Here is a 23,652-nt window from a genome sequence, read left to right as displayed (position 1 = left end):
TCCATTAACAGTTTTCAGACCATGGGTGACCACAGGTAACTAAAACCAGAGGGGGAAAAGCTGCAGATGGGGGGGTGTACTTCTCTAAAACTACATATAGTTTCCCCCCTATTTTTGCCAAAAGGTAACATATGGTATACAGTCTATTGCACCTTCCAAAAAAAATAAAATAAAATAAAATAAAACTTTAAAGACACTAATACTAAAAAATAAGTACATAAAAGATATTTCATAAAACTCTATCTTAACATACTCAAGAGTAGTATGAGCAATATGTTGTAAGAAAAAGAAACATTCTGAAATATAAATTCTTTATTAAAAGTTAGGAATAAATATCCTAATAAATTTCATGAATCTAAAAGAAAAGTCTTCCAAGGGAAAAAAGTTAGAAAATCTGGAAAATGTGAGATGACAGTTGAATGTACTATATTATTATAATATCCATCTCTGTACTATATTATTGCAATATCCATTGTTAAAGTATTTAGGCAGAATTTGGAATTCCACAGAAGCAATTACAAGAGTTTCTCAATAAGAAAGTCGTTCTGAATAAATTCTGATTGTTTTCTATTCACATCTAAATAGCTTTGGAGAATAACTCTCTACTATTAAACAACATGGGATGTTATTCATAATGGTAACCTTGATTCACAAAGAAAATATTAAGTTGTGATCAGTTTCACATCAATGAACCTGGTTGTAGCTCTAGAAGCCTTTGGGAGGATATTTGTTTCCCAGTAACTGACCATATCAACATGGATCAGACCTGGTCGAGCAGGTCTGGCCAACTGGTGGGCCTATCTATTGTCTATTAGAATGTAGAATTCAAGATAGAAATGCTGGTTGGAAATGAACTCATCTCCACGGTAGAGAGAGTCAGACATAGCAGCAATGTTCTTAACAGCATTTAAGTCATCAACTAGAGCAACAGTTCTGACTTTCTGACTTGTTCTTCTTATCTAGATTTCTTCTCCAGTTTTCTGTAAATATAACTACTTTAGGGGAAAGTGGGATTGTGAGCAAAACCTAAAAGCATCATGCTGACTAAAATGTATGTAAGAACTTAGAATGCAAGATGATACTCACTTGATGCCCATATGGCCCACAATACCACAAAAGGGAAGTGTTCTCTGTTTCTGATCAGACTACAATCTGGCTTGGCTTATTACAGGTTCCAGGAACACTGTTTGGGATAGAAGGTTTTAGCATGTCAACATTGCCCATGGTAGCACTGGGATTTATGGGAAAGTATCCAGGAGTAGACAGGCTGTGTCCAATGAAAAGGGCCTATGTTTATTTTTGCATGCAGTGGAGTGTCCAGAAACTGAAAAAAGAAGGTAAAGCCTTATTCATATGCATACTGAGATATATATTAGTAATTCCAAGTAATAAAGAATAGAGAATTTGATTGGGTATAGAATCTCCTTGTGGGGAGAGAAGGTTGAGTAGTTTGTTTTGCAGAGCAGCCAGTTTCTTATTCTAAAAAGTCCTGTGGTGATTTTTAAACATGTCTGGAAATTCTTTGGCACTTCTTCCATCCAAAGGTGGGATCTAGCCAGGTGTGGTGGCACACATCTGTAATTATAGTGCTTGGGAGGCTGAGACAGGAGGACCATGAGTTCAAAGTTAGCCTCAGCAAAAGCGAGGTGCTAAGCAACTCAGTGAGACCCCATCTCTAAATAAAACACGAAATGGGGCTGGGGACATGACTCAATGGTCAAGTGTCCCTGATTTCAATCCTGAATACCCCCCCCCAAAAAAAAGTGGGATCTAAGGCTGGGGTTGTGTCTCTGAGGTAGAGTGAGGCACTTGCCAAGCATGTGTGAGGCACTGGGTTTGATTCTCAGCACCACATATAAATAAATAAAATAAAGGTCCATCAATGACTAAAAAAATTGGATCTATATCCCCTCTCCTTGAATTTGAACCAACTTAGTGACTTACTTGTATCCAATAAAATGCAACAAAAGTGATGGAGGCTGGGTCAGAAAATGAATACAACTTTCACACTGTTTTCTGGAATACTAGCATTTGAAGTTTTTAGCTGCCTTTTAGAAGTCTGACAACCCTGAGGCAGACATGCTAGGAAGAAGCTATCATGAAGAGGGTATGTTTAGGTATTATGGCTGACAGCCCCAGCTTAAGTCCCAGTTTCCAACTACCAGCCATGTTAATAAATGTGTCTCAAAGTAGTCTCCAGCCACCAAGCCACCCCAGGCATTGAATCTTTGTCAGTTGAAACATCATGGAGCACAGATAAGCCATCTTTGCTATGCCTTGTCTAAACTCTCATTCAGAGGATAATTTTGCACTTTGCAAAGGACAGAACTATAATGTTTGATGCTCACAATGATAAAGTTAGTTAGGCTGGATTGGCATTATCATCCTCATTTCAGAGATTAAAAACAAAACAACAGGAATTTAAGCCTACCTATTTTGAGATTATATAGTCAAGTTCCAACATGCTAACATTAAAATCTTGATCTTTGAATACTAGAGTTTATGCCTTCTCTGTTGTTTCTCATCTGGATACTGTAGAAATGGCCTAAGAAAATAAGATAAATCTAGAATTTGAAGGCAAGGTCAGAGAATATTGAATGAAATGAAACTGACAAGAATTATTATTATTTGGGTCCTGGAGATTGAACTCTGGTCTGGGGATTGAGCCACATCCCCAGCCCTGTTTTGTATTTTATTCTGAGACAGGGTCTCACTGAGTTCCTTAGCACCTTGCTGTTGCTGAGGCTGGCTTTGAACTTGCAATCCTCTTGTCTCAGCTTCCCTACCTGCTGGGACTACAGGCATGCACCACTGTGCCTGGCAAAACTAACAAGAATTATTATTAAATGGATGTGAGCGCTCATCTCCTGGAGAAGAAATCATGAAAGATAATTGATCTATAGGTTGATACATAAGGTTATCATTTAAAATGGAATCAATAGAGACATCCTAGAAATTTTAACATTATAAGGAAGTGTAATAATGATATAATGTTTTAAGAGCTTTTTTAAAAAAATAAGACAAATTAAAACAAAAAACAATCTTGCCATTTGTTTTTGATAAAGTCAAGGGGAAAGGGTGTCCTGACTGTCTAATGGTACTCTTTCAGTCTGCTCTTAAGTATGTCCTTATGGTAAAGAAGAAGGGTCCTTCACACTAGCATAGCTTGATGACACATTCCTGTGATCATCATCATTTACTCTATATTTGCCAGAGCACATTCAGATTTAAATTTAGTTGCTTAAGGAAACTTTCCTGTTTGGAAGAGAATGTATAATGAAGCTGACAAAGCATACCATGCTCATTTGATGGGTAGTATTTTCAAGGTAGAGGAATGTTAGTATTCTCTCTCTCTCTCTTTCTCTCTCTCTCTCTCTCTCTCTCTCACACACACACACACACACACACACACAAACACACACACACACTCCTTAAGAGTAAGCATCAGTTCCCAGGCTCATGTTGACCCAATGAAATAGGCTGAGATCCTGTTTCGGAAGTCAGTAAAACAGCTAACTCTTGAATCATCCTAAATACAAATAGGAGGTCACTGGTGAGCCCCCTCCCATCCCCTCAAGGAAAGCACAAAAAGACAGAATTCACTCCAGCTTTCATGACTTCATGATTATGTTATTTTAGCAATCACACACCTACAGTAACTTCTCACTTTTTATCTCCCTTCCTTAAAAAATTTCTTCTCTGATTATTCCCCTCCCCCCCCCGTTCTTTTAGATTAAATGGATTGTTAACAATGAGGGGGGTTTCTTTAATTCCATTCTGTAATTGTGCTTGTCAAAGAAAATTTATCTTTCCTTTCTCAACTATTTTCACATATATTTTGCACAGAGTATGCCTTGGAATATCCCGTTCATGAAGTATGTAAACTATTTGGGACGATTTTCTTCAACCCCAAAGTGATTAGTTATGATGCTTCAGATGTCTAGAATGTTATGTGCTTTGCAGGGGCCCCAGGGCATGTGGAAAGCGTCTGATATTTGTTAAAACGAATGGCTTCAGAAAAAGAATAATACACTAAAAGAAAACATTCTTTTCTCACCGATGAAAAATAAAAAAGCTTTTATTAGAGTTCCACTTGGATTCACTTTAATAGGTCAAGTCCTTTAAGGAAAGGGTTTGAATACCATACTGACAATTTTGCAGTTTCTAAATATAGTTTCCGAAATTCTGCTTAAATGTTTCAACCTTGGGGTTTGAGGTCTTATTTTTAGGACAAGACTTTTACAAGACTTTCATTGTAATGGAAATAACTAGTAGTACGGGCTTCCCCGCCTCCCTCCCTCCAGGATTTCAACTTCTCCAACACCACCCCTGCTCTTCTAGTAAATCCCACAGAACACAACAGGCCGAGGACCGCCGAGAGGGGAGGAAAGTAGGAAACCGGCGCCATGGCAACCGCGGAACGGAGGAAACGCGTGAGCTCCTGGGTGGTTGGAGGGAAAGGAACCCTCCTCCTGACGACGGCCCGAGGGCGCTCCTCGGTGACGTCACGCACTCTCGGTGACGTCACGACCGTGACACGCGGGTGACGCCGTTGCCGCGGCGACTTCTCGTCGTCTCCGCCCCCTTCGCTCGCCCCCCCGCCCCGCGTCCTTCCCCCAATCCCCTCAGGCACCGCTGCGCCGGGGGCCGCGGGCCGGTACCTGAGGCCGTGCAGGCGCCCTCCCGCCGGCGGCGCCGCCCCGGCCGCCCCTCCCCGCGCCCCCCGTGCCTCCGCCCCCGCCTCTTCCCGCCCTCCTCCTCCCTCCCCCTCCCCGCCCAGCGGCGGCCGCCCGGGCCCGGCTCTCGGTTATAAGATGGCGGCGCTGAGCGGCGGCGGCGGCGCGGAGCAGGGCCAGTCTCTGTTCAACGGGGACATGGAGCCGGAGGCCGGCGCTGCGGCCTCTTCGGCGGCGGATCCTGCCATTCCCGAGGAGGTGAGTGCGGGCGCCACCCTGCAGCCCCCGGCGTCTCCGCGCGGGCGGACGGGTGTTTATTTGGGGGAGAGAGGCGGCGGCGGGGGCTCTGGAGCCCTGGGCCACCCTCTGCCGTCGGCTCCGCTGGGTGGTGAGTGGGCATCGTCCCGCGGCCCCTCTCCGTCACGCGGCTCCTCGCTACGTAAACACACAATGGCACGGGGAGGGGTCCCCTGGCCCCCACCCCTGCTGTGGGCTCGGGCCGCGGCGGACCGGCAGGAGGCTGTCAGTAGGGGGCGAAGCTCGGCTGGCCGGGGAAGGTCACGCCTGGCGGAGGTGTCAGTCCGGCATCTCTTCGGGGTTTTCATTATGGGGGGGAGGGGGCCGCTTCGTCGAAGTGGAGGCTGTAGGTGTGCGACCCGCCAGGACCCGGGTCCGGGGTGACGGGGCGCATCTCTCTCTCCTCTTCCTGACCACCCTCCCACCCTCGTCAGGCCGCTGTCCCTCCTTCCACTTCGGTACTTGTTGGGGGGATTTCTTTTCACCTGTTCTCCCAGGCGGATAGTTGGGATTTTGTCTTCGCTTTCCCGCCCCCGGATCGCACAGTTTCTGCTGCCCTGTTCGTCCCGGTCTCGGGTCCCTCGTCCCTGATATTTGTCAAGTGCTCTGTCTCTGACTGGTAACCCCCATCCCGTCCTCGCCTCTCGCCCCGCACATTTTCCATTTGTCGGACCTGCCAGCCTCCTAATCTCTGCTTCCACTGAAGAGCATTTTTGCACTTCTCTTAACCCTGGTCCTCTTGAGGCCCTCTGCTTCGCTCCGCCGCTCCTTTCCGTCGTTCCTATCTATTGTTATCTTCAGGAACCCTTCTGGACGCTTTAAAGCTACTCACTTTCTGAACCCTGAAGCTGTCAAGATTCCCTCCGGTTTCGCTTGGCTCTTTTGCACCCTTACCCAACTGACACCTTTTGACTAGTCTCTCACTGTGCATCCACACCTCTTTATTCTTTTTTTAAGTAAATTTGACTGATTTCTCTGTGTTGTTCTCCTTTTCGTCCTATTTTTCTCTCTCACTTTTTCCTCTCTTCAGTTTTTGCCTCTTTCCAGTCTTTGCACTATTAAGCCTTTTGTCACCTTGTCAAGGTACTTAATTTATGTTTTCATTGCATAAACTTCACTATATTCAGAATTTGGTACCTTACTACACAGAACAATACACTATTATACTTTACAACTAATAATGCAATATATGTCCTACCTATATTATTATTGATTACTGTGACTCATTTTGTAGACTTTCCTTAGAGTTCTTTTCTTTCCTGCTACTTACATCTTGTTTCCCAATTCTTATAACATCTCGTTCTTTGCAATTTTCTTTCTTCTGCCTCATCCTCTTTAGTTTGGAAATTAGTCTAATTTTTTTATTGTTTTCCATCCTTTTATATACCATCTCCATCTGTGCCCAAAATGTGGTCTGCACATCACTTGGTCTAGTCTAAATTTCCCCTTTTTTCTTATTTCTTAACTTAAAAATCATTTCACTTTCCAGTTTTCTGTTCACATCAGTTCCTACTAATATCTATTCATTTCTCTCAACTGCTTGGATTCCAAGGATAAAGCTCTTCCCTTCATCCAGTTTCTAGTTTATTCTGTTTCCCTTGCCCTCTTACCATTCATTCTGTCTTGTTTCCTGGCTTTGGGTACTTAACTTACTGAAGCTTCCTCTTGTTTTCCCCACACCTCCACATTCCTTCTTATTTATAAACATCTTTGTTCAGTTGACATGGAAATTTATTTTTAGGATACATTGTTTTTAATAGATAAATACAGGGGTCACATCTGCTGTCTATTTTCTCCTGGAATCGGATATGCCTTTGTCTTATCAGGCACAGGTGCCTTTGGGGTTTACTTACTCTGCAGTGCATGTGTGGTTTTGTTGAATTGTATAGATGTTTGAAGGCTACTACAGAGAAGAACAGATGAATTAATGGATAGGAGTTATGAAATTGTAATTCTCTGATGTACCATTGTTTACATTGAGAAGTTCCTTTCAGAATTATTGGGACACTTTGGAATTCTATAGAGAAGGCTTTTATTAAGTCAAATTTCTGCCCCACTATTTCACTTGAAAGGATCAGGCTGTTCAGAATTCTACCTGCTGGATAATGCCTTAGGTGAGCACTAGGGCTATGGTTTTCTGTATTTGGCTTACTTCCTGAGCAACTCCCACATATCAGTGCTTGAGAACCTCTAGGCTAGATGAAATTAAGTTTAAATTGCCAGCAGTTGGAAAACATGTTTGCATCTTCTGAAACTGTAAGTGCATTCTTTAATTTTATTTAGTAAAATACAAATGTTTTCCACTGACTCCCTCCACCTGGATTTCATGTTTAGTGATGAATAGTTTATCCTCAATGTTTTTTAAAGAGCTAATAATAAAGGTATTTATCTTTGGGGGGGGTAATAAATGATAAAAAGTCTACCTCTTTTGAGTGTAGATATCAATATTACAGAAAACAAAATTCTTTCAAGATATAATTTTAATTTGAAGTTGATATTCAGTAGAAATTGACATTTACAATGATCTTTTAATTAAACTTTCTTATATTGTACTAAAAAGAATATCATATAATTGTCAAGGACATGGAAAGACATGAAAAATTGTGCTTCTGTGTAACAGCATATTACATTCTGAAAATTTATCTTACCTGACATTAAAATATAAGCTTTTAAAAAGAAGTTTGTCAAGAGGGAAATTTCACCTGTGGTAAATAAATTCTAATTACAGAGGGAAAGCACATTCATATTGAAAAATCAGAAGTGTAAATACAAAAAGGAAAAAGGAAAAAAAAAAGTCATCTATAATCTTACCATCAAGATAAAATTACTATAAACATTTTGGTTTCTGTCTCCTCTTTCTGTGCTATTGTAGTACACTGTACGTGGTTTTGTAATTTTTTTCCCCCGGTACTGAGATTGAACTCAGGGCCTCACGCATGTTAGGAAAGCTCTCTACCTCAGAACAGTGTCCCTATTCTTATTTATTTATTTGGCCAGGGTATCTCTAAGTTAACCAGGTTGGCCTTGTATTTTGGATCCTTATGCCTCAACCTCCTAAGTATGTGAAGTTACCAGTGTGTGCCATACCCATTTTGTAATTCTTTTTAACTTAAAAATATAGCAAAACTTTTTATGTATCATTAGGGTATGATTTAGCTAATCAGCTTTTTTGGATAGTAGTTTATTTTAAATTTTTTATATTCAAACATCTTAGATATAGAATGTGGATTTTAGTATTTAAAATTACTTTGAGGAATTAACAAATTTCATATCTTGTATTTTTATAACTTTGTAGGGGCTTAAATTAGAATATTAGGAACTTATTTAATGTTTGTTAAATGAATGTGTTTATACTTGGGGCATTAAATGTTTACTTTTGATCATTCATATTTCTTTGATGTGTCTTTCAGGCTGTTTTTGAAGCCTCTATTTTTTTCTTTTGAATTTGACTGTCTTGATAAATTACAGAGCCCTTGTACCTGTCTCATGAATAATTTATTATTATTATTAATTATTTTGGTGGGACTGGGGGTTGAACCCGGGGCCTCATGCATGCTAGGCAATCACTTTATGATGTTGCTTTCGATGATTATGTGGTATATGGTATAATATGAAAATAAGGCACAATAAATACATTGAATATAAAAAATATGTCATACTAGGATATTACCCTGCACCTCTTATGCTGTGTTTCGGTAGAAGGCAGTTTCTTATATTTGGATTACAATTGCAGTTGTTTTTTTCTTGTTTCCAAGATCCCTTATGGACAATTTTGGTTAAGCTATGTAATTATGATAATGCAGTAACTAGGGAATATTCTGGGAGGGGATCTCCCTTATAATGAGGTCCAAATTGGATGTAGTGTTTGTGAACCAGGGGTTAGATTGCATCATATCCCTGAAAAGTAGTATTCCCACTAAGGTAGGAGTGGTATTCCCACTAAGTTCTGGCTATTAATGTTAATATTTGTCTAGATATAGTCAAAGGTTTCCTTTAGGCAGAAAACTATGCAACAGCTGTCTTTAGTATTTCTGTATTCCCTTTCGGTACACTTTTCTTTCTCCTCACCTTAATGAACTCCTTTATGCATCTACTCACCCCTTTTATTTAGGAAATTATCTGATATTGGTCACTAATATTTATTGTCAGTAAAGAGATGAGAAAAGAGTGTTGGACTGGATACTTGAATACTTGAATGTAGTAAACCTGAACACAAATTTGATTTGATTGTATTTGGACAATAGCTAGAAAAATTATATTAGGATAACAAGCTAGAACAATCTGACTTTTCATGTTTTTCTGATCCCTACTTTCCTGATTAGGATGAATAGGAAGCAGATCTAACTAATAGAACCTTTGTCTGTGAGTGATGAGGAAGCTGCATCCTCCCTCCTTCCCTCCCTCCGTTCATTTGTTCGTTTGTTCCTTCCTTCCTTCTTTCCTTCCTCCTCTGCCCCCTTGGTATCAGAGATTGAACCCAGGGGCTTCAACCACAGAGCCACATTTCCAGCCCATTTATTTAGAGACAGGGTCTCACTGAGTTGCTTAGAGCCTCACTAAATTGCTGAGGCTGGCTTTGAACTTGTGATCCTCCTGCCTCAGCCTTCCAAGTGCTGGGATTACAGGCACTCCCCATTGTGCCTGGCCATTTTTTTTTTTTTTTTTGGCATTTTCTAACACCTGTGCCTACCTTGTAAAATGAGACAACTACTTGGTGTTCTTTCTTTTCCTTTTTTATCTAATCATAAATTTTTCCTTCAGAACTGATAAAATGTATTTTATTTTGACACCTTGAATATTTAATTTAACTGAGAATTTATTGACCATTTTGTCATAATAACCTAATTTTCCAATATTTTTGCCTCAAATTGTCATTAAGATAACACCCCCCCCCCCTTTTTGGTATCTTACTAGATTTTCTTTCTCAGGAGTTAAATTATTTTGTAGTTTTCTAATTCTCTTTATTATATTGGTTATTCTGTAAAGTCATAATTAGAAATGTAGAACTTTTGATTTCAAAGTAGGTGGGCCTGCTTGGGAGCTTTACTGTCTTTTAAAGTTAAGTAGGGCTTTCTTAATTGTAGTGTTAGAAATAATTTTGTTAGTAAAAACAAAAGCTTCATTTGTTCCATTCCTTTCTTAAATATTTTATGAAGGCAATGCTATGTTTTTGGAGGTAGTTTTTAGTTTTCAGTCTCTTTGGGCTACTAACCTAATTTACTTTCGTACATAATTAGTGTGATAGTCAGAAGCAACTCTTAATACTGCCTCTAGACTAACATTAAGCAATTATTTTTTTTTCTCACTCCTCTACCCTCTGAGATTATTCGGGTTTCATTTTCTCTTGGGCTTTAAAAAAACACCAACAAACTATTATTATTTTTCCTTCCTATATCAAGACTGTGCAAAAGAGGGAAATTGATGCCTTGTAACTTTACATTCCTTTCTGAGCCTTGGGAATGCCTTTGATACAAAATATAAAAATTGCTTTGAACTCTATTAACTTTGTATCTTCTGGAAGCTCTGTAACATCAAATGAAAGATTATTTTCATTCTTAATATGTAGCTAGTTATTGACAACACTTTGGGGACAAATGTATCATAGGATGGTGGTTTTCAGATTATCCAGAGGACAATTTTTAAAAAGACACTCTACTCCTGTAAGAAAAAAGCATTTTAAATTGCCCCAGTATATACACAAGTGACATAGATTTGTATGTTTTTACCTTTTTTTATCCTCACCTTCTGTAACAGTACCTGGCACATAGGTACTCAGATACTTAGTGAAAGAGTTAATGAAACTCTTTTAGATATGAGACATTGATTTTCTATACTATTCATCTTTTTTTTTCTCTTTTTGAAAATGCTAGTCATAAAATCAGTTATTAGATTGACAAAAAAAAAATGCAACAGGCAATTTGCAAAACCCTGTTGTGAGGATTCAGAAACCTTCTTTAGAGCTTACCCCAGTGCTGTGTTTAATGTCTCTGTACTTTAATTATTGAAGTTCTTCATTTATCTACTTTATGAGTTGGTTTCCTTGAAAGAAGGTTTTATGGCTATAAAAATGATAGAGCTACTGGGTATAAAGGAGAGGTTTGGATTGGTATGAATCTTCTCAAGTGTCATAATCAACTTGTGTCTAACCCAGGGGTCAACACACTTTCTGAAGAGCATTGTGGGACATAAGGTTTCTGTCACAACCTTTCAACAGTGTTATTGTAGCTCAAAAACAGCTAATAATCAGTATAAAAATGAATGAGCTTGACTGTGTTCCAGTAAAATTTATTTAAGGACACTGAAATATGAAAGTCTTCCCCCCACCCCCTTTGGCAGGTTGAACCCAGAGGCACTTTGCCACTGAGTCACATCCCCAGCTTTTTAATTTTTTTTTTAACTTTTTAAAATTTTGATAACAGGTTCTCGATAAATTGTAGGGGCTGGCTTCAAACTTGCAACCCTCCTGCGTCAGCCTCCTGATTAGAGGCATATGCCACCAAGCACAAAGTCTCACGAAATAGTCTTAATTTTATTTCAACCACTTGAAATTGTAAAAACCATTCTTAATTTGTGGACTAAATAAAAACAGGTCATGGGCCGGATTTAGTTCAAAACATCAAGAACTGAAGTTTTCTGATACCAGAGGTCTCAGCCAGAGAAACTATCATATTTGATATTCTGAAATTAAGAGATGATTTAGAGGCCTATAGAAATTTCATAACTCCTTTTTTAAAAATTAGATTTTGGGGATATAGTTTACACATAATTTACCATTTTAAATGTACAGGTTTGTATTTTGATAAAGTTATGTATAACCATGTAACTTTTGCACAATCAAAAATACAGAATATTTTTATCATCCCAGAATGTTTCCTATTTCCTCTTTCCACTCATCTCATTTCCCACTTTCTGTCCCTGGCAAACACCTATGTGGATGTGATCTCTAGTTTTGCCTTTTCCAGAAAGTCATAAATGGAATAATATACTATGTAATTTTGTGTATTTTGGATTTTTTCACTTGGTGTATGATACTTTTGAGACTCATCTATGTTACAGTATCAGTAATTAGTTTCTTTTTTGGGGGGGGGGAATAAAGTATTTTTTAATTGGTTTTATTTTTTAAATACGTGACAGCGGAATGCATCACAATTCTTATTACACATATTGAACAATTTTTCATACCTGTTTATATATAAAGTATTTTCACACCAATTCATGTCTTCATACATGTACTTTGGATAATGATGTCTATCATATTCCACCGTCCTCGCAAATCCCCTGCCCTGTTCGTTTTCCTCCCATCCCTCTTCCTCTAAACATTTGGATTCAGGTTTTCATTTCTCTTAGAAGTGGGATTGATGGGTCATGTGTTTAACTTCATAAGAAATTGCCACCCACAATGAACAAGAGTTTGTTATTCTCTTATCCTTGGCAACACTTGGAATAGTCAGTCTTTTAGCCATTTTATTAGGAATGTAGTAGTGGCTCATTGTGATTTTAATTTGTATTTTCCTAAGTGAATTAGACATCTGTTTATGTACTTATTTACAATCTGTGTTTTCATTGGTGAAGTATCTGTTTAAATCTTTTTATTTGATATTCATTTTCTTACTGTGGAGAGCTGTAAAGTACTATGTTTATATCAAGACGTAAGTCTTGATATGTTTCGCACATATCTCCACTGATCTGTTTCGTTTTCCTAAGTGTCTCTTTACGACCAGAAGTTTTATTTCTTTTTCTTTTCTTTCCTTTTTTTCTTTTTCTTTCTTTCTTTCTTTTTTTTTTTTTTTTTGGTACCAGGGATTGAATTTGGGGGCACTCAACCACCGAACCCATCCCCATCTCAATTTTTTGTGTTTTATTTAGAGTAAGGGTCTCACTGAGTTGCTTAGTGCCTCACTGTTGCTGAGGCTGGCTTTGAACTCATAATCCTCCTGTCTCAGCCTCCTGAGCTGCCGGGATTATAGGCATGCTCCACCATGCCCAGCTCTTTATTTTTCCTTAAAGTGTTGAGGATTAAAGCCAGAGCTTTATGCTTGCTAGGTAAGCTGTGTCACTGAACCACATTCCAAGACTTAGTTTTATTTTTTGATGAGATCAATTAATGAATTCTCTCTTTTATAGTTCATGAGTCATGAAAGTCTTCTGTATTTTCTTATAGAATTTGTACCTTTTACACTTATGTCTATGAACCACTTGGAGTTAATTTTTGTATGTAGCTGGCCCTGTTGCATCTGTAAATTCAGTTGAACAAGAATCAGAAATATTCGAAAAGGGCCAGAGGTGTAGTTCTTCAGTGGAAGAGCTCTTGCCTAGCATGTGTGAAGCCCTGGGTTCAGGCCCTAGCACTGGGGGAATTTTTTTTTTTTTTAAATGAATTGGGTCTATATTGAATTAGTATAGTTTTTTTCTTGTCATTGTTCCCTAAACAATATAGTATAACAACTATTTCTATAACATTTACTTTGTTCTACGTATTATAAGTAATCTACAGATGATTTATAGGAGTAGGAGGATGTGCACAAGTTTTGTGCATATTTACCACAACATTGTATGTAAAGTACTTGAGCATCCTCCAATTTTGGTATCCATGGGGTCCTGGCATTCATTCTTTCATGTAAGGATGTACAGATGTTTCACATTTTTTGAAAACACTCACCTTTTCTATGTAATTATCTTTGTACCTTTATTGAAGTCAATTGCTTATGTTTGTGTACTTTAGATTCTTCTCAGTTTTACTGATCTTTTTGTCTATTCTTAGGCTGATACCATATTATTTTGATTACTGTAGCTTTATAGTTAAGTCTTCAAATAAGGTAAATCTAGCTCAGAGGATTTTTAGAGATTTGAAATTTGATTTTTAAATTTCATGTGTTAATGAACGTTGGGAAGAAGAGAATCTATGACCTTCTTTAGATTCTCAAAAGTATCTTCTACCCCCCCAAAGTTTAGATTCACTACAATTACAAAGACTGTACAGATGGTGAGTGCTAGAGGTGATCATGTACAATCTAAGAGGAAATAAACACATTCATTGGCTCTAGAATAGGAATGTAAGGACTACTCTGAATTTTATTTTGTTCCCTATCTGAAGTTCTCTGAAAGCATAGTGATATAATTATAGTTAAAAATAGTAAGGGGCTGGTGTTGTGGCTCAGTGGTGGAGTGCTTGCCTAGCACATGTGAGGCACTGGGTTTGAACCTCAGCACCTCATAAAAATAAATAAAGTAAAAGTGTTGTGTTTACCTACAACTAAAAAAAAATTTAAAAAATAAAAAATAAGGCTTGAGGTATAGCTCAATGGTAGAGTGCATGCTTGTAGTGTACAAAGCCCTAGGTTCAATCCCTAGCACCAAAACCAAAAACCAATTTTTAGTTATTTAGGAGTAATTAACCATTGTATTTCACCCTTTTACAGTTTTAAAAAGTTATAAAGGCAGTAATTGCTTGATAGTCATAAAAAGTACAGAATATTTTAAATGGAATTAAATTCCCTTCATATAACATTACCAGAAACTAGGCTAACAAGAACGTTTAAAAATAATCACATCTACTTAAGACTGTTAAATTAATAATTGTATGCTTTTTTCCCTAAGTTACAGAGAGTATGAACTATGAAACAGGAAAAGGAATAAGAGTCAGATATTGCATACAGAAAAGTATAAGTTCTAATAACTTTACAATGTTGCTGCTGGTACTTGTAATCTCCTTTATTATTAAAAATACATCTGTAAGCCCAACCAAAAATTTATTTTGCAAAATAATTGCTGCAAAGGCAGGAAATATTAGGTCAGTGGAGGAATAATCCCAATCAGTATGCTACACTGCTTAAAATACTCAAAGTGACTAATTTAAAGCAACAAAATTTTATTTTAATTAAGCCATTCTAAAAATAGAGTAAAAAAATGGTGTTATTTACAAGTTTTATATATTGAGTACAAGAAAAAACAAAAATGAGTATTTCTTGACTTAAACACAAAAAGTATTTTTTACAATGAGATTTTTTTTAAACACACTAACTTAACAACAGTTGAATTAGAATAACAGTTAGTTACAAGTATAACAGTCAGTTACAAGTACCAGCAGCAACATTGTTAGTATAACAGTTAGTTACAAGTACCAACAGCAATATTGTAAAGTTATTAGAACTTACACTTTTCTGTATGCAACAGTTGAAAAACCATCTGTCAAAATGTTTCTCCTTCCCTGGAAGTGCTGTTTCAAAATCTACAAGGTGGCCAAACAAAATTAGAACAGTTCTTACAACATGAACAAAGGGCTAGATAATTTCTACCATTTCATTTGTCACACGACCCTAATACAGTTCAGTTATTCCAACCTTAGGCTCCACATACATGGGGCATCTCTTGATTGCCACTGCCCCTTAAGTTAGGCACTGAACTTGGTAGCCCAAATATGTTGTGTCCTAAGAGTGATATGAGAATAGGGTGAGATGATGAATATGTAAAAGCCTTCACAAAATTAAAATACTATTAATTTTTTTCCTGATTTTCAAAACAGGAGATAAACCTATTTGAGATTTTCCTTCAGAAATCTTTGTTTCTTTTTTCTTTCTTTCTTTTTTTTTTTTTTAAAGAAAATTTATTTACATACTTAGCACAGGTGCCTAGTAGAACTTTTGGCAGTCCTTATGACTGATTTAGTAGAACTGTTTGAATGTTGACTTCATTCCAATTATGTTATCTTTAAAGTACTTTTGAATTAAACATGAATGGCAACATATTGATATATTGGTTAAGCAATTCACGGAAAAGAGGTAAACCTTTTTAAAAAATGTTTTTGTAGTTGTAGATGGACAGAATGCCTTTATTTTATTTGTTTATTTTTATGTGGTGCTGCGGATCCAACCCAGTGCCTCATGCATGCTAGACAAGCGCTCTGCCACTGAGCTACAGCCCCAGTCCAATATGTTAGTAGAAAGATTCTGTGTTATGGCTCTATAGGGATAAGTAATGAACATTGTGACTTGTGTTTTAGCATTTTTTAAAACTATGGTCACTATTTACTGGTCAATCATCCAAAACTACATTGGTGACTTTTACATTGAATCATTTTATAGGACAACATGTATTTGTGAATTCCATAAATATCTGAGTCCCTGCTATATCATAGATAGTAATCAGTGTATTTGGAAGTATGTTTGAAGACAAAAGTCTTTGCCCTTATCTAGCCACATTCTGGTATAGCTGTGTGTGGGGGGAGGGGGCAGAGGATAGGAGAACAGACAAACAAACCATAGACACACAAAAAACAAATTATGTAGTATGTTTGAAGTTAATAAGAACTATGGACAAATGAACGTAAAAGAAGGTAGAGTTGGAGGATATAGATTGCAGTTTATAACAGGGATGTCAAGGTAGACCTCAATTGAGAGTTAACATCTGACAAAAATCTTCAGGAGGCCAGGACAAAGCATTTCAGGCAGAAAAGCCAAATAATTCACAGGTTCTGCGACAGGAGCAGGCCTTCCCAATTCAAGAAACCAGGAGACCAAGGTTGCTGGAGTAACTAAAAAACTGAAAGGTAAGTAGTAGGAGATGAATTTCTGAAGTAATTGGGCATTTGGCGCAGAGAGGCTAAGATAGGAGGATTACAAGTTCAAGGCCAGCCTGGGCAATTTAGCCTGTCTTTGAGAGAGAGAGGAGGGGCGGGGAGGGAGGGAGGGAGGAAGAGAGGAGAGAGGGAAGCTGCTCAGGGTATGAGCAGCCAGAACCCAGTGACATAATCTCAGTACATTTTAATAGGAGTACGGTAATTGTGGTATAGAGAATAGAATGTAAAATTGCAGGATAGAAGCTGGGTAACTAGGGAGAAAGCTCTTGTACTCATCTAAGCCAGAGTGGTGCAATAGAAGTACCAAGTGGTCCAGTGGGATTTGTTGTTGGATTGAACATGAGGTATCTAAGAAAAAAGTATCAAGGGGAAGAAAAAGGCACAGATAGAGAATTCAGTTTGGGAGCTGGGTGTAATGGCAAGAGCCTGTTATCCCAGTGACTCAGGAAGCTTAAATCAACTTGGGAAGCTAGGATCACAAGTTCAAGGCCAACCCCTGCAACTTGGTGAGACACCCCCCACCAAAAAAAAAAAAAAAAAAAAAAAAAGGCTGTTTGGAGCTATCTAAGATGTCAAGTAAGTAAGTAGTTGAATATGTGACTCTTTGAGTTTTGGAGTAGGGACATGTGACAGAGTTCACTATATCCATGTCTCATTTAATTCTTGGTATACAGCTAGACAACATTTCTCCCTTGCTTACAGTTAGGTGTGGTCATGTGATTGAGTTCTAGCTAGTGAAATGTGAACACAAATGATATGTATGATTTCTAGATCTGGTCCATACAAATACCCTCCATTCCTGTTTTCTCATGGCTGGCTGGAACTGAGATGATTACCAGAATATGTTGACAGTTATGTGTTATAAATGATAGGTTATCCACAGCATAGTTTCCAGAATGTGGGGATAAGGACCACCCTGCTAACCTGTGCAGTCACCTAGTGCTGTTGGATAACTAATAAATACACTACATTGTGTTTGAGTTCTTATAGTTTGGGGATGTTATATCAGTTAGCCTGTACTAAATTAGGGGATTTAGATGATATTTAAAACTATGAGACTAATGTTTGCTCATCAAGGGGATGAGTATAGAAAGGAAAAAGAAGAGATCCAAAACTGGAGGAAAGAGGAAGAACCTGAGAAGGAGCAGCCAGTGAGGTAGGAAATCAGATGAAGAAAGTTTATTAATAGTGGTTAATTGTGTGAAATTCTGCTGATACGCCAATTAAGATAAAAAGTTGAGAAATGCATTAACAAAGGGGCAGTATTCTTATGGTGATCTACACAAAAGTAAAGCTAAAGGAAATTTTTTTAATTGGAGTGACTTTAAGAAAGCAGGAAATGAAGATAGTGCTATGGTTTGGGTATGATTTGTCCCCCACAAGTTCATGTGCTTGATCCCCAGAGTGGTGGTGTTAAGGTGGTAGAACCTTTAAGAGGTAGGAACTTGGACTGGGGATGTAGCTGAATAGTGAATGCTTGTCTAGCCCTAGGTTCAGTCCCCAGCACCAGGAATGGGTTGATGCTGTCTCAAAAAAAGCAAGGCTACCTACCTTTCCTTCATTGCCTTGGCCGCTTCTGCATGCTGCCAGTTCCCTTTTTGCTTTTGTGCCATGTTGTAACACAACTAGGTTCTCTCGCCGATACTCGAGTACCATGTTGTTTGAACCTCCCCCAGCCACCAGAATTGTGAGTTAGATAACCCTTTTTACTTTATTAGTTATCCGGCATCAGATATTTGTTATAGCAACACAAAATGTACTAAGACAGGGAAGTAGGGTCAAGAAAATTTTTTAATGATGAGAAAATAAAGGCATATCATAGTAGAAATGAAACATCAGTGATTTTGAGAAGGAGAGAATTGCTGAAGCAGTGCCTCTGAAGAGGTAAGAGAGAAAACAATTTAGTGTACAAATAGAAGAGTGACTTTATGATCATAGGAGATAAGGCAAAGTATGTGATAGCAAGTTCTGCCAGGTCAGTAGATGTGATGGTCCTAGTCTGATGTGGTCTCTTGCAGTTGCTTTGGTGTTTTTTCTTTTCTTTTTGTCCTTAATGAAGTAGGAGGTTATCAGCCTGGAAGAAGAGTTTGGAAATACTGTGTTTTAAAAAGAGAAATGAATGTGTTAAAGTTTTTTAGCAGCATGTGAGAGTGAATGGAGTAGGAACAAGCAGTAAAACTCATAGGCAATATTAAGTTATGAAATGTCTGAACAGCATTGTGGATCTCCTGACTTTTTGGTGTAGGTCCTCAGATCAGAGTTAAATGTAACTTGTCAAGGCAATTTAACACTTGGTATGAGTCATTCTCATTTTGACTCAAACATCATTGGGAAATAGAACATGAATTATTACTTCTCCATGAAGCATCTGCCATTGTCCTGCCATGAATTTAAGCCAAATTTGGAGAGATCTGATAACTTATTTTTCTTTTTAAAAATTTTCCTTCATTTTCTCTGAAATCGGGTATTTATTATTTTGTCTTTGTAGAAAAGCATCTTCACTGCAGTCTGACTTTTACTCTGTACAGTACAGTAATTGCTGTTATTTTTTTTAATCTTCAAATTTAACTTGTCTTAGCCCATGCTTTTTCTACTGCCTGAAATATAGATTCCCCTGTCCTAGTCCTCCAAACCTTTCAAATTTAACCTCACCTACCATTTATTGTAGAAGGCCTTCATAACCTCTAAGACCTAGTTTGTCCTCTGCTTTTATAGAATCCCAGAGTTTACATATATCATTTTATTCACCATTTTGTATTAAAGTTTTTTTGTTGGTATTAGTTTCCTCTTTACCAGTAAGTACTGTTCAGTCATACTTTGATGGAAATGTTCTTTGCTGTACAGTGGGAAAAGGCAGTAGCCATATATGTTTGTGATTATTTTGCACTCAGAATTTGCCCAGTAGGACTGAGAACTCAATTTTAATTATTTTTAAATTTTAATTAAATGGTCACATGTAGCTAATGATCACCTTGATCTGTGCAGCTCTAGACTTTTATTTACTTTATTATTTATTTTAAAAGATAAAAGGATCTTTGTAGCCCAGGCTGGTCTAGAGCTCCTGGACTTGAGCAGTTCTGTCTCAACCTCCCGAGTAGCTGAGACTATAGATACACAATAACCAGTTTCTCTACCCTTTTAAAGTTGAGAGTTATATGAGATTCATATTTAATTTGTTATTGCTTAACACAGGACATAGTGCCACTTAAATATTTTTCAGTTTGTTTTCAGAATTACATTGACTTATGCAGCACTAAGTTCTTCATTCTTGTAAAGTTCAGGAGTTTTCTTCCCTTAAAGGAGAAGGACTGAAAAATCGCATACTATAAGGTTATTTCAAAGATTATCTGAGGGCTGGGAAGTGCTGAAGAAGCAGCTCATGGGCCAGGCCTAGTTTGTGAGGTTTCTGCTTCAGGCAAACGTTCTACTTCATAAACTTATATACTGGAATTACACTTGATTTCATTTGGAGAGTGGAAAAGGGCTTTTAAAAGATAACTCTGTGTGTGTGTGTGTGTGTGTGTGTGTATGAGTGTGTTAGAGAGAGAGAGAGAAATAGAGAGAATGTGTGTGTGTGATGCTAGAGATCAAATCCAGGGCTTCATACATACTAGGTATGTGCTCTACATTGAGAGCACCTCAAACCCCAAAGTTAACACTTTTTTTTTTTTTTTAAGACAGGGTCTTGCTAAGTTGCTTAGGGCCTCACTAAGTTACTGAGGCTGACGTTGAACTGGGGGTGTTCCTCCTGAACTGCTGGGATTACAGGCATGCACCACTGCACCCATAGCAGATAACACTCTTAATTGAGGTGACAAGGCATGCAATATGGTAGCTTATGATTAAGATGGAGAATTACTAAATGCTATAGAAATTCATAAGTAAAAGGCTATTTTGAGTTAATGGGGTCATGATATAAAATAGTGTTTAACCTAGGCAGGTAGAAGACAGGAAAAAGAATGGAATAGGCAGTGGGAATCATATTTACAAAGAATTAGAGTTACAAATACATATAGTAGTTTTGGTTAAGGAACATAACAATCTGATTATAGTAGCAAATTCTATGATGTAAAATTTGACTGAATTAGATGGGACTGGATGATAGAGCAGACTGATAAGCTGAAAAAAATATGCACTTTCTATTGTATGCAATTGGATAAAATCCTTTGAGGTTTTTGTTACCAAGATTGGAGAAGGGGAAGTCAGCCATCCCACAATACTCAGTACATTCTGCAGATTTAAAAATTATTTCAACTACCTTGGGACCTGGCTTACACATATTGAACTCTTCAGAGCACAGTTCCCACTCCCAAAGCAAAAATGCATGGTGTGGGTTCTACTAAAGGGCGCATGGAACTGGTGGAGCTGACAGTTACGTTGCACACAGGGAAAACCAATAAATCACCCTTTAAAAAAGAATTATTCCTACTAACTACATAACTTGCTGGATTTCAGTGATGTAAGTGGAAAAAAGTAATTATAATGATCTGAGCTTAAAAATTTAACTTTTATGTATAAGGCTTTGTTAGAACACACTAAAAGTTTCAGGAATTTGGTTGGTACATATGTTGGAGAAAGATTAAAGTTTTTTTCTTTCAGAACTTTATCAGAGTTCTTCATCACTTTAGAGGATGTGGGGAAAAAGGTACCCTCATTCATTGCTGGTGCAACCACTCTGGAAAGCAATATGGCGATTTCTCAGAAAACCTGGAATGGAACCACCATTTGACCCAGTTATCCCGCTCTTCGATATATGCCTAAAGGACTTAAAATCAGCATACTATAGTGACACCGCCACAGCAATGTTCATATGGCTCAATTCACAATAGCTAAGATATGGAACCAACCTAGGTACCCTTCAATAGATGAATGGATAAAGAAAATGTGGTGTATATATGCAATGGAATAGTACTTAGCCATAAAGAAGAATGAAATTATGGCTTTTCCCTGTAAACAGATGGAACTGGAGTCCCTGGACCCTGCTAGGGCAGGACCCTGGCAGTTGGCCTGGAGACTATCACGCTAAGTGAAATAAACCAATCCCCCAAAACCAAAAGCTGAATGTTCTGTTAGATGCTAACACACAGTGGGTGGGGTGATGCGATATAGAAGTACTTTGGATTAGACAGAAGGTAATGAAGAGAGGGGGATGGGAATGGGAAAGATAGTAGAATGAATTGGATATTACATTATGTTCATATATGAATATAACCCCCAGTGTAGCTCCACATCATGTACAACCACAGAATGGGAAGTTAACACTTCATATATGCATAATATGTCAAAATACATTAGACTGTTGTGTATAACTAAAAAAGAACAAATAAAAATCCTTCCTTCCTTCCTTTCTTCCTTCCTTCCTTCCTTTTTTATGTGGTGCTGAGGATCAAACCCAGTGCCTCACATGTGCGAGGCAGCACTCTACCACCAAGCTACAACCCCAGCCTAAAAATTAAAAAAAAAAAAAAATGTGTAATTTATGGCAGCACTGCTTGTATAGTGTTTGTGACTCAAATATTCTTCACGTGAGTCTGAAGTTGTAACTCATAGTCATAGTGATTCTATATATAATATTGAGCAAACAACTCATTATACTGTTTATTGTGATTATTTATATATTTTGAAATATTTACTATAAATTCTTTCATATAATTATTAATCACATTGGTATTAATAGGTATAAGCTTTTAAAATTGCACTTAGAAAGATGATCTCCTAATTTCATTTAGGACAGTTAAAGGAATTATTGCAAAATAGTTATAAAAGGGAAATCAGTTTTTGTTCTCTGAAATGGTAGACTGGATTATTATGATTAACCTTTTTGATGAATACAACTAACCGAAAAATCTTTTTTAAAAAACAGCTTGAAGAGCTGAAAAAATAATGGGGAGCTGCAAGGCCAAATTCTAGGAATAAACAGGAACCAAAGAAATAAGTGAAGGATGAAATGGCTTTTGCCCTAAGGGTAGTTGCTAGTGTATACATGTTTGGACCTGGGTTCAGTAGATTTTACAGAGTGGAGAGGACAGAAGTCAAGGCCTAACATTTATCTACAGTCAGAGTCGGAAAGAACAATCTCATTGTTAGATGGAACCCCAAGGATTATCATTAGGTTATCAGCAAAGCAGAACTAAACTATCTGTTCACTCTTGTACCTCAGGGATCAAAGGGAAGGTTGAATGGAGCAGGGAAAGAAAACAAAGTAAGAAAAACATATCTTTCAAATTTCGAGGACAGTTTTAGCCCTCACACTGATTTGCAGCCCAGGTTTGCTGTGTGAGCGGTCCATCAACCCTCAAGCCATTTGTTGTGATTCTTAGTTTCAGACTAATGGTATTCCCAAGGCCTGGCAGAAGGAAAGGCAAATCATTTGTGGAGAAAGGCATTTTATTCTCAAGGAGTTACTATGAATAGTGGTTAACAGCGAATGGTATGTTGTCACAAATAAGCAAGCATAGTAAAAAGAAATAACAAGCAAAATTATGTGTAATTAGAATACATGTTATATAGCTGTAGAATTATTAGAGCAGTATAATTCATGCAGTTTTCTTTATGTATTTAAAAGTAAGCTTTTTAAAAATAGAAAGTAACCAAGCATGCATTCAGATGGCAGTATGAATAAGAAACAGCAGAGCAGAAATAGATCCACAAAATCCTCAGACATTATAAACATCAGATGAGTTTAAAACAATTGCTGTTACGTTTAAAGAATTGAAGACTAGCAGGGAAAAAGAGATTATAAAGAGTGACTTCTTAGATTTAGGGAAAAAATGTAAATCCCAGAAATGAAACTACTGCATACCAAATATACCTAAAAGAAAGAATTAACAGATTATACTTAGCTGAAGGAAGAATTGGTTGCCTAGAAGATAAGGCAGAAGAAGCTTACCAGAATACAACCCTGAGAGTCAGAAAACTATAAAATATTGAAGAGAGTTTAAGAGATATGGAAGACGGAGTTTAAGCAGAGCTTGGGAAAGATGGGAGGGGAGAAAGAGAATAGTACAGGGATAATATTTGAAAAGAGATATCACACTGAAAATTTTCTTGATCTAATAAAAGACCAACTGATAGATTTAAGAAGTACATTGATGGGACTGCAAA

At 37.6% G+C, this 23,652-nt stretch overlaps 1 protein-coding gene across 6 annotated transcripts in view; it reads left to right on the top strand.

Moving 5' to 3' along the window:
• The first annotated feature begins 4,586 nt into the window (after nucleotides 1-4,586).
• The window catches only part of BRAF (B-Raf proto-oncogene, serine/threonine kinase), a 189,402-nt gene continuing 170,336 nt past the window's right edge, over nucleotides 4,587-23,652 (top strand). Inside the window, exon 1 of one of the 6 annotated variants that reach the window (XM_081284997.1) lies at nucleotides 4,587-4,934. In XM_081284997.1, the coding sequence (XP_081141123.1) occupies nucleotides 4,815-4,934 (120 nt within the window). In that variant the 5' untranslated portion in view covers nucleotides 4,587-4,814. The remainder of the gene's footprint in view (nucleotides 4,935-23,652) is intronic. The other 5 variants (XM_081285000.1, XM_081284995.1, XM_081284996.1 and 2 more) reach the window with 5 other exon arrangements.

The sequence above is a fragment of the Spermophilus citellus genome (assembly GCF_964194105.1).
Source record: "Spermophilus citellus genome assembly, chromosome: 3".
Taxonomy (NCBI): Eukaryota; Metazoa; Chordata; class Mammalia; order Rodentia; family Sciuridae; genus Spermophilus; species Spermophilus citellus.
Note: the sequence above shows the minus strand (reverse complement) of the source record. Positions and strands in the feature narration are given on the sequence as shown.